At 46.0% G+C, this 11045-nt stretch overlaps 1 protein-coding gene and 1 long non-coding RNA gene across 3 annotated transcripts; one reads left to right on the top strand and one right to left on the bottom strand.

Moving 5' to 3' along the window:
- Nucleotides 1-1860: 1860 nt before the first annotated feature.
- On the bottom strand, nucleotides 1861-4558 carry LOC124099324 (uncharacterized). The gene is made up of 2 exons (XR_006853927.2): nucleotides 4401-4558; nucleotides 1861-3493 (listed from the first exon to the last, which is right to left on the bottom strand). It is a non-coding gene; the product is annotated as an uncharacterized LOC124099324 (long non-coding RNA).
- On the top strand, nucleotides 3703-6423 carry Znf688 (zinc finger protein 688). 2 transcript variants are annotated; one of them, XM_046454356.2, is made up of 3 exons: nucleotides 3706-4240; nucleotides 4546-4659; nucleotides 5291-6423. In XM_046454356.2, exons 1-3 carry the CDS (start codon nucleotides 4045-4047, stop codon nucleotides 5809-5811), a joined length of 831 nt encoding a protein of 276 aa, XP_046310312.1. In that variant the 5' UTR covers nucleotides 3706-4044; the 3' UTR covers nucleotides 5812-6423. The 2 variants fall into 2 exon arrangements, with proteins under 2 accessions (XP_046310313.1, XP_046310312.1); XM_046454357.2 differs by lacking the exon at nucleotides 4546-4659 and having other exon boundaries at nucleotides 3703-4240.
- Nucleotides 6424-11045: the final 4622 nt, after the last annotated feature.

Genomic DNA, 11045 nt, shown 5'->3' with positions numbered 1-11045 from the left:
AACAACAAGCACATACAGAGAATATTTACAAAGATTTCATTAAGTGTGTTGGGAATAGAGGTGAGAAAGGGGCTGGAATCTAAAGCAGCAAGTATGGAGAAAGATTCTCTCCTTGACCAAACTGAGCAATTTCTCCTTTAGCTCAGCCTTGTACTATAAACACTGACATAGTTTCTAACAGCTCCAGACCACACTCACAGAGTGATCCCACCAACCCCTTAAAGTTCCTGCCTGAGAAAATTCAAGGCTGCCAAAAGAATCTACTGTGGGCTGGGGATGTGGCTCAAGCGGTAACGCGCTTGCCTGGCATGTGCGGGGCACTGGGTTCGATCCTCAGCACCACATAAAAATAAAAGATGTTGTGTCCACAGAAAACTAAAAAATAAATATTAAAAAAAAATTCTCTCTCCTCTCTCTTTAAAAAAAAAAAAAAAAGAATCTACTGTGTGTTCCAGCCAACATCTGGAGACAGGGGACTTTCGCCCAGCCTTTGTGGGAGGGTAGGAGCTTAACTTTAATAAGCATCAGTTAAATCTTGTTAGCAAACCCAGGCATGTTTCACATGGACCAGCAGCCCCTTCCTGATCCCTTCATTCCCCTCTTTAAAGTGCTCAGTGGCAGCTGTACAAACCAAAGTTGAGTTCAGCTCACATTGGGCTCCTTTCCTCACTGCAGTAGTGTATTACAGATTAAAATCTATCTTTACTACTTTAGTACCTAGTTTTGATTTGTGATAGCATCACAGCAGTATGCCCTAGATAATGATAAAAATTGGTATATCAAAAAACAGCAGCCAGCACATAATCCCAGCATCCCAACAGTTTTAGGAGGTTGAGGTAGGAGGATTGAAAGTTAGAGGCCAGCCTCAGCAATTCAGTGGGACCTTGTCTCAAAATAAAAATGGCTGGGGTGTAGTTCAGTGGTAAAGTGCCCCTGGGTTCAATACCCTGTATCCCACCCCACCCCCACCCCACCAAATTAAAGTTCTAAAAGAAACAACTCAGAGCATTAAAAATGTATTGACCCAACATGGGAAGATGAAAATGTTCTGGAGATAGTTGGAGTAATGGTTGCACAACGTGAATCTACACTTAAAATGGTTAACTTTGTTACATATATCACAATTTTTAAAAAAGAGGAGTGAAATCCTAATATATGCTACAAAATGGATTTACCTTGAAATTAAGTAAAATAAGTCAGATTATGGGGCTGGGGCTGTAGCTCAGTGGTAGAGCATTTGCCTAGCATGCATGAGGCACTGGGTTCAATCCTCAGCACCACATAAAAAAATAAAGGAAAGGCATTCTGTCCATCTACAACTACAAAAAATAAAAATAAAAAAAAGTCAAATTATAAAAAAGGGCAATTATCATATGACTCTATTTATATGAAACATTTAGAACAGACAAATTCAAACATGCACAGAGTAGATTAGAGGTGACCAAGGGCTGGAGGGAGAGGAGAGGAATGGGAATTGACTGCTCAATGGATTCTGGATTTCCTTTTGGACTCAAGAAAACATTTTGGAACTATATAGTAATAATGGTTGCATAACATTGTAAAAGTATTAAATGCTGCCGGACTGTAAACTTTAAAATGATTAAAGTGGCAAATTAAACTACCAAACTGAGCTGGTACAGTGGTGCATGCCTATAATCCCAGCGGCTTGGGAGGCTGAGGTAAGAGGATCGTGAGTTCAAAACCATCCTCAGCAATTTACCAAGGCCCTAAGCAACTCAAGTGAGACCTTGTCTCTAAATAAAATGGAGGGGGGTGTGGCTCAGTGGTTAAGCATCCCTGGGTTCAAACTCTAGTACCAAAAAAAAAAAAAAAAAAATAGAACTGGACACTTTAAATGGGTGGATTGTACAGTCAGCAAATTGTATTTCAATAAAGTTGTTAAACAACAACAACAAAAACCCTATACACAAATGTTTATAGCAGCACTATTCACAATAGCCAAAAGGTAGAAATTCAGATGTCCATCAACTAATGAACGGATAAATGAATTTATATAAAATATCGAGAAAAAGCAGTTCCATAGAGACAGCAGATTAGTGGTTGTCAGGGGCTGGGTGGAGAAGGAGAGGATGGAAGAGGCTGCTAAATGGGTGGGATGTTTCCTTATGGGGTGATAAAAACACCAAAGTGATGATAGTGGTATATTGTGTGGTATATTGTGAATGTCCTAAGTACCACGGAACAGGAAGGCTTAAAATGGTTAGTCTATCTATTTTATCTATGTATTTTACCACAATAAAAGTTTTGACTGTATGGGAAATAGGTTCTGGTGTTCTGCAAGGCATGTTAACTCCAGATAACGATAATTGTACTATATGTTTCAAAAAGAAGAATTCTTCTTTCTAGGTTTTTTGAAATATGCAGTACGATAATTCACTGTTGTGAATGTTTTCACTACAAAGAAACAATAGATACTTGAGGGGATGGATATGCTTATCCTGATTTGAATATTACACAACGTCTACATGTATCAAAACATCATCAGACAGTATTCCCCAAACGTGCAATATTAACGTGTCAATTTTAAAAAGTGGGGCTGGGGTTGTGGCTCAGTGGTAGAGCACTACAACTAAAAAATAAATATTAAAAAAAAAAAATGACCGGAAAGGGTACACAAGGAAACATTCAGAGGTGACATCCATGTCCCAGTCTTGTTCTGGGTAACAGTTACATGTGTTAAAACTCAAGGAATCTTACATCGAAGATTTGGGTATTTTACTGTATGTATATTATAACTCAAATTAATAAAGAGAAATCGTTTCCTTCAAGAAATGGGGGTTGTGGCTCAGTGGCAGAGCACTTGCCTTGCTCATGTGAGGCACTGGGTTTGATCACATCACCACATAAAAATAAATAAAGATATTGTGTCCATCTATAATTAAAAATTTTTAAAAATTAAAAAAAAAAGAAAAGAAATAGGGGGAGTTTAAAGTACTCCTCTTTACATAACAAACCTGGTTATATTACTTTTTTTCTTTTGCAGTATTGGGGGTTAAACCCACCGGTGCTCTACAACTGAGTTACATCCCCAGCCCCTTTATTTTTTGCTTTGAGACAGGAGCTCGCTAAGTTGTTGAGGCTGGCCTCGAACTTGCGATCCTCCGGCCCCAGCCTCCGGTGTATCTGGAATTACAGGCATATCCCAGAGCCAGGGCAAGCGGAATCTCGCATATACAAAGGGTCCTGTTGGCTCCGCAGCTGTAAACACATGCTGTTTTCTACCTGGACCGCTGTATCCAGGTTTTGCTACAGTGTCTTCCCGCAAGAGCTGGGGTCCAGATTCTAGATCCCGCTGCTGAAAGGTACGGGGGAAACCGTGGTGGACCAATTCTCAGGCACCAAAGCCGCCAAGGTTCTTCTTGAGCTCCAGTCCGCCTAAGGAAGATTCAGGTTCTGTTTCAAACGCCCAGCCGATCCGGACCAATCACAGCGCAGCTTCTTCCTGCGGTTACAGCCAATCATCAACCGCTGTCTGTTGTGGGTACAGAGAGGTGGAGTGAGCTGCGTCCATCTTTCTTGAGGGCAAGAAAGTTTTCCTCGACTTTCCAGTCAGTCCTCCTGCCACACCAAAAGAAGGGGCCCCGGGGACAAGGAGGGCGGGGAAAACTCCTGAAGCAGCCATTATATTTCAGGGCAAATGAGACGCTGATGCCAGAGAAGCCAGAAAGCGCCATATTTGATATGCTTAAAAGAAGCGGCGCCCTCAAGAACAACCAGTGGCAACTGAAGCCAAATTGTCGCCATATTTTCTGAAGGCACCTTCCGGGTCCTTTAACCCGGGTGTCTATGTCCAAGCGGCCATGAAGTGAATAAACACCAAGGAGTTTTATTTGTCCCCATCCCCGAATCCCTAGTAGCTAGTCCCTACTATTTCGGTTCCCATTCCCGGCAGCGTTCGGACGCCGAGGCTGGGCGGGGCCCGGGCCTGGGCAACCCTTCCCGTGGACGAAGAAAGCTGAGGCCAGGAGCCGGGAGGCGGTGGCCTCAGGGACTAGGCTGCCGCTACTCGGGGTTGGAAACCCCATGGCGCCGCCCCCAGCCCAGCTCCTGGCGCTGAGACCCAGGGAGACCCGGCCAGGTTGCAGGGAGCCCGGGGCCGTGAGCTTCGCGGACGTGGCCGTGTACTTCTCCCCGGAGGAGTGGGGGTGCCTGCGGCCCGCGCAGAGGGTGCTGTACCGGGACGTGATGCGCGAGACCTACGGCCACCTGGGCGCGCTCGGTGAGGCCCCTGGCCAGAGCCCCCCTCCTTCACCGGGTTTCCTGGGGGACATGACACAGAAGGACCCAGTGGATCGTGAGCCCTCACCCCGCACTAGTCCACCAACGGCGCCAGCCACCTCCCATTCCCGGGGCTTCAGGTACTCCCCCGGGAGTCTTACCCTTCCGTATCCGCTTCATCCAGAGCATTGCAGACTCTGTTCAGGTTGAGCATAAGTTCTGAGGAGGTGCCCTCACTGTGGCAGGGGGATGCCATCTTCCAGGACAGCCTCTCAGGCCGGCACTGTGATCCCTGTTCTCTCCCAGGATTCCCAGGCCCCAAACCAGCCCTCATCTCTTGGATGGAACAGGAGAGTGAGGCTTGGAGCTCCGCCGCCCAGGATCCTGAGGAGGGGGAAAGCCTGGGAGGAGCTCTGAGAGGTGAGGGGTTGTCCCAGGTCTCCTCCCATCCCCCCCTTGATACTCTTCCTAGCAAAGTTTTCTTTCAGGTCCTCAATCCCAACATCTCTAATGAAAGAACCAACCTATGTTGGATACTAGAAGAGGAAAGAAGGCAGACCTAGTACAAGTTTGCAGAACTTGAGACAGTAGTCATGTTGATGCCAGGAGCCCAAGTCCAAGACTCAGGTTTCCAAGTCCCTCTGATAGAAAACACCATTCTTCCCTTTTCAAGAACAACTCAAATGTCCTTAACAATGGAAGTGGCTTCCAGTCTACTTTTTCACATTTCTCAAGCAAGCCAAAGTGGTATCAGGGAAAATACTGGTAATTGATTAACTTGGGTCTTTTTCCCTCATCAACCCCCAGGGAAGTGAACTGGAGCAAAGTGCTGACTATGCATTATTCATTTAATCCTCCCATGGATCTTATGAAGTCAAGAAACCATTATTGTTTCCATTTGACACATGAGGAAGGAGATCTGTTCACCTTCCACCAAAGGTTAATTACTGGCAGTATTTTTTTTCAGCACTTCATAAGTAAAAAGCAACCTATAACCTGAGATGATTTATGCAAAAGTGTTTTAAAATGTACCTTAATACCTGTTTCCCAGGAGACATCCCAAACAAGGAGAAGTTGGAACCCAAGGAAGGTCCTACGGCCAGAAGAAGAGGGATGACTCCTGGGAAGGAGCAGCATGAAGAGTTTGTTAAACACAACCCTGACTCCACTACTAGCAAGGCCTCTGCGAGAGCACAGCTGCCCGTGAAAGTTGCCTGGGATCAGACGGCACGTGCACAGTCCCCAGTACCCGTGGCCAGTGTGGATGCTCAGGCAAACCAGCGGCGTCATGTATGTGCAGACTGCGGCCGCCGCTTCACCTACCCGTCGCTGCTGGTCAGCCATCGGCGCATGCACTCGGGCGAGCGGCCCTTCCCCTGCCCTGAATGTGGCATGCGCTTCAAGAGGAAGTTCGCGGTGGAAGCTCACCAGTGGATCCATCGCTCCTGCTCTGGGGGGCGGCGGGGCCGGAGGCCTGGCATCCGGGCTGTGCCTCGGGCCCCAGTCCGAGGTGACCGGGACCCGCCAGTGCTCTTCCGGCACTACCCAGACATCTTCGAGGAATGCGGGTGAGCAGCTCCCACCAGCTGTACTTCAACTTCACCTTGGCACTGACTGAACCCTGAGGTTGGCTCCGGAGTCAGGGATTTGGGAACTGATATTCATCCCTTGTGCTTCCCTCAAGGATCCCTCAAGTTTCCAAACTTGTAAAAAAGAAAAGTGCCTGTAAAGATCTAAACAGATTAAAACTGATATCCCTCTCCCAGTGTTCTGTTAAAAAAAAAAAAAAGGGTGTGGGGAGTAAGAGGCTGGACTTTTCTCAGTGTTATCTCAGTAGCAGGTGCAACTGAGACCTTGCCATCATCTCAGGAAACATCCACTGACTCCCTGTCTACTTCAGAGGTAAATGCTGAGGCCTGGGGAGAGGCCTGCAGGCAGACATGGTCCCCCAGGATGTAGGGCAGGTGGACTGGTGCATGAGTACAGATGCATGTGGCCCAAATCTGTTCTCTGAAAATTGCCCCAGGGCACTTCTGGTAAGTCATATGCCCTCCCTGAGCCTCAGTTCCCTCATCTGTAAGAGGAAGATTAATATCTACCTCAAAGGGTTGCTGTGAAGATTGAAATTTTAACAAGATAATATGTATGACATAGTAAATGTGCAATAAACATTTGTTAAAAAGACTGAGTTATTGTCAACATTTTACACTTTACAAAGTGTAAAGAAGAGTTGGTTGTGGTGGTGCACATCTGTAATGCCAGCTGTACCAGCTACTTGAAAAGCTGTGACAAGAGGAAGTCAAGTTTGAGGGCAGCCTTGACAACTTAGCAAGATCCCGTCTTAAAGAAAAGAAAGAAAGAAAAGAGGGCTGGGGTTGTGGCTCAGTGGTAGAGCACTCACCTAGCATGTGTGAGGCCCTGGGTTTGATCCTCAGCACCACATATAGATAAATAAATAAAGGCGTTGTGACCATCTACAACTAAATTTTTTTTTTAAAGGAGCTAGGGTTGGATAAAATGGCACACATCTATAATCCTAGCAACTTTGGGAAGCTGAAGCAGGAGGATGTAAAGTTCCATGCCAGCCAGGGCAACTTAGTGAGACCCTGTCTCAAAAAGTAAAAAGGACTGGGGATGTAGCTCATTGGTAAAGTGCTTGCCATTGGGTTCAATCTTCAGTAAGGGGGTTGGTAGGGGTGGGGATAGAAGGAAATAAAAAGAAAAAAGAAAGAAGTCAGGCATGGTGGTGCATGCCTATAATCTTTCTTTTCTTCCTCCTTCCTTTCTTTGAAGTACTAGGGATTGAACCCGGAACCTACAGCCTCCCACAAGCCAGGCAAGTGCTCTACCACTAAGCTACATCCCCAACTCTTCAAAAAAAAAAAAAAAAACTTAAGGGTCTGGAGATATAGAGCATGTTTGACCCCCAATACCAAAAGAAGGAGAAGGAGGAGGAGAGGTAGGAGAGAAGAAGCAGCTTGCTAAGGAGGGCATGGATACCAACAGCCATGTTTTGCAAATATGTAAACTTAAGGTCAGATTTAGTGACTTAGTGATGCTCTCCAGGTTTGATTGTTATTCCACAGTAAGGCTGGAAACAGACATTGAGCCCCAGTATTTCTGCCATTTCTGAGAAGTCAGATCTGGGGCTCAGGATACAGGACCTAGCCCAACCTGCCTGGGGACTGTGTGCAGAAAATTAAGCACCCCAGCAAAGCTAGTGCCCATTTTCACTCCAAAGATGCAGCCAATATTCAGTGACTGTGTTGAAAGCTTTCTTTGGAGAGACTGGGAGGTAAGGGATTCCAAGATGAGGAAAGAAGACCTTATTCATTCATTCATTCGTTCGTTCATTCATTCAGCAAAGACTATCTGAGGCCTACTGTGGGTTTTGTGCTGGGCTCTGGGGGTCACAGCTCACCCAGGTTGCACATGGAATGTGGAAGAAAGTGATTGGGGCAGATACCACCTAACCCAGCCTACCTGATGATAAGCCAGGAAATGCTGCTGGGAGAACTGTCCTTGCTTACCATGGCATGAGGAAGAACTGGTGTGGGGAGAGGTTCTCCAGCAGAGGAAGCAGCAAAGGAGGCTTGTTTCACAAAAATGATAGAAAAGGGACACAATGTGGGGCAAGGTTAAGAGCACTGGCTCTAGACAGACTGGTTCAGCTTTTGACTCACCTGCTTTTTGCCACGCAATCCTGGGCAAATCATTGCTTGCCCAAGTGCATCAGTTTCTTTGTCTCTAAAAACCTGGAAATAACAACATGTATCTCATAAGATTGGTATAAGGAGCCGGGTGTGGTGATGCGTGCCTGTCGTCTGGGCAGCTAGGGAAGCTGAGCCAGGATTGCAAGCTCAAAGCCAGCCTCCTCAACTTAGTGAGGCCCTAAGCAATTCAGTAAGACACTGTCTTTAAATAAAATATACAAAGGGCTGAGATGTGACTCAGTAGTTAAGCACCCCTAGGTTCAATCCCTAGTACAAAACAAAAACAACAACAACAAAAACACCAAACCAAACCAAAACAACAACAAGAAACAAATTGATGCCAGGAGCCATCCATGAAATGTGCGTGAACCCAATCATCATGGAAGTCACTAGGTAGGAAAGTCTAGAATCTGGGAACTCCCAGAGGCACTCATGCTGGTTCTGAGACTGCCCAAAACATGGAAATTCCTACTTAGCTCTGCCAGGTTCAGCACTGCTCTGGAATTGGGGTGACCCTCTGGAGATACATAGCCACACAGCCTCTCAGAGATGGGTGTAACTCGCCAAGATGCCAGTCAACCTGTTTGCTGCAAATCCCCTGCCACAAGACTCCCCCACTGAAACCCTCCCCTGCTTCTGATGTTCTCCCTTAAATAAAGGACCAGAGCCATTTTCTAGTTCTTCAGTTCCAGCTCCTACCAGGACTGGAAGACCTATCAGGTGCTCTGCTTTTTAAAACTAATTTCTGGCTCTGGGTCTCTTAATTCTTCACTAGTTATTTAAGGCTTTCATTTTCTCAGGTGGCTCATCACCTCTTGAGCAGAAAACTATACTGGTGGGGTGCTGGTCACCCTGTGATAAATTGGTATAAAGATTATAAATAATGGAGTCTTGCACATTGGTGGTTTTTTGTTTTGTTTTTATTTTGATTTGTTTTTGTTTTGCAGTAGTAGGGATCAAACTCAGGGCCTTGCACATGCTAGGGAAATGCTCTACCACCAAGCTATACCCCTAGCCCCTACCCCCTTTTTTTGGTGGAGTCTCACTACTGTGCCCAGATTAGTCTCAAATTCCTTGAGTCAAGCAATTCTCTGACTCAGCTTCCCCAGGATCTGGCTTCACATTAGCGTTTAATAAGCATTGGTTATTGTTATTACAAAATAATATGTGGGAGGACCTCGAAGAGACTTGGGCAGGTCTTCTGAATCTAGGAAGGCTTCCCAGAGGAGGTGGAGCACACCGGACTTGAAGAATGACAAAATTTTCAATAGACTAGGTAGACCTGCATGTGGAATGGTCAGCAGTTCCACTTGACTAAAACATGAAGACCTAGAATGGAATAAGGGAAAACAGGCAGCTGAGGGATGGGGTCATGTTTTAGTCAGCTTTGTGTCACTGTGACTGAAAGACCCGAAGAGAACAATGTAGGGGAGGAAAAATTTATTTTGGCTGAAAATTTCAGAGGTTCAGTCCATGGCTGACCAACTCCATAGCTCGAATGTTAAGGCGGAAGGGCCTGGTGGAGGACAGCAGCTGAGACATGACAGCCAGGAAGGAGAGATGGAGAAAAGGGGACGGGGGAGAGAAAGAGGGAGAGGGAGGGAGAGAGGAAGTGTTCTGTTCAGGTTGAAAGTAAATACCCTAAAGTTAAGCACCCAGTGACCTATATCTTGCAGCCACATCCTACCTATCATTATGCTGCAGGGACAAACGAGGCAAGGCACCGAAGATAGCAGGAAACAGTTGTATTTGGCTGCAGCCAGGTTCAGAGGGCACAGCTTTTGCTGTCATCAATCAATCCCCTGAACCCCGAGTTCAGGGAGTTTCAGAGTTTTATACCCAGTGTGTAAGGAGAGGGGCTCAGAAGTTCACAGTCTGCAGAAGTTCACATAAAAGCAGCTTTTTCTTTCACTATTTTGGGCAAGTTAACCTTTCAAGGACAACACCTGAGAAGGGGAGAGCTTCTTCTCCCCTTCTTTCCTCCCCTGCCAGCTGTTACCATGGAGCCCAATTGGTAACTTCTCTTTTTTTTTTTTTTTAATTTTTAATTGTAGATGGCCATAATATCTTTATTTATTTTTATGTGGTGCTGAGGATTGAACCCAGTACTTCAAACATGCAAGGCAGGCACTCTACCACTGAGCTACAGCCCCAGCCCGGTAACTTCTCTTATCTTAAAAATGTAGACATCTCTGTGAAGCCCAGCTCAAGGGCAGAGGCCTTGTTTGCACATTTCTTCAAAGTACTATACTGGATATTGAAAGGAAAGTGACCACAACACTCGGAGCAACCAAGAGATCTTTATTGCAGTAATGCAAAAGAGGAGAAAAAGAGAGAGAACGAAAGAGTGGGGAAAGAGAGAAGAAAGGGGGGAGCAGAGAGAGAGAGAAGAGGAGAGGAGAGAGTGAGAGGGAGAACTGAAGAAAGAGCAAGAGCAAGAGAGAGGGGCCCGGCGGGAGGGAGTTTTTATAGCCCAAATCTAATGGGGTCTCTGGGTCTGTAAGCTGCCTTGTTGGCCTACAGTGATTAGATCATACTGTAGTGTCATCTTCTGCCTTCAGGCAGACGGGGCAGGGGCTAGATGTGGGTTTCCGTTGCACCAGACTGGTGGGGGTTGAGTGTTCAGCCTTGATGCAAACAGGTGATAAAGGACCAGACAGAGGTGGGCTTGAGTGCGTGGGTTCTCCTGCAGCTAACATTCGTTCAGCCTGCCCTGCAGATAACTTACTTCAGCCTGCCCTGCATCTAACAGATATGTTTGTGAAAACTAATAAGGGGTGTCCAGCATCTGGAGTGCTGGTATCTTCTTAGCCAGTGGCCAAGTAAAACAGGGCGACGGGAAAATAGGAAGTTTATCTTCACTGAACTCTTTTGCAGAGACTCTTTTGCTGATAGTCCTAAAATCACTCTGGGTGAATATTTCTGGAGAAGCCCAGTTAAAGTCTTTTCTAGGGAGAAAGAGGGTGCCACTTCAATTATAATCCAGTTAATCCACATCAGTGGATTAATCCATTGATTAGATTCAAGCTCTCATAATCTAATCATTTTACTTCTGAACCTTCTTGCATTGTCTCACACATGACCTTAGGGGAC

This window comes from Marmota monax, unplaced genomic scaffold (assembly GCF_021218885.2).
Source record: "Marmota monax isolate L192 unplaced genomic scaffold, Marmota_monax_Labrador192_F-V1.1 WCK01_AAM20220418_F8-fsc00086, whole genome shotgun sequence".
Classification (NCBI taxonomy): domain Eukaryota; kingdom Metazoa; phylum Chordata; class Mammalia; order Rodentia; family Sciuridae; genus Marmota; species Marmota monax.
The sequence above is the reverse complement of the archived record's forward strand: the minus strand, read 5'-3'. Positions and strand labels throughout refer to the sequence as shown.

What these genes read in the sequence shown, in the direction of transcription:
- Znf688 (XM_046454356.2), top strand. Translation starts at nt 4,045, where the DNA reads ATGGCGCCGCCCCCAGCCCAGCTCCTGGCGCTGAGACCCAGGGAGACC. An exon ending in CGGCCACCTGGGCGCGCTCG is followed by an intron (nt 4,241 to 4,545) that starts GTGAGGCCCCTG and finishes GTTCTCTCCCAG; the next exon opens with GATTCCCAGGCCCCAAACCA. An exon ending in CCTGGGAGGAGCTCTGAGAG is followed by an intron (nt 4,660 to 5,290) that starts GTGAGGGGTTGT and finishes CCTGTTTCCCAG; the next exon opens with GAGACATCCCAAACAAGGAG.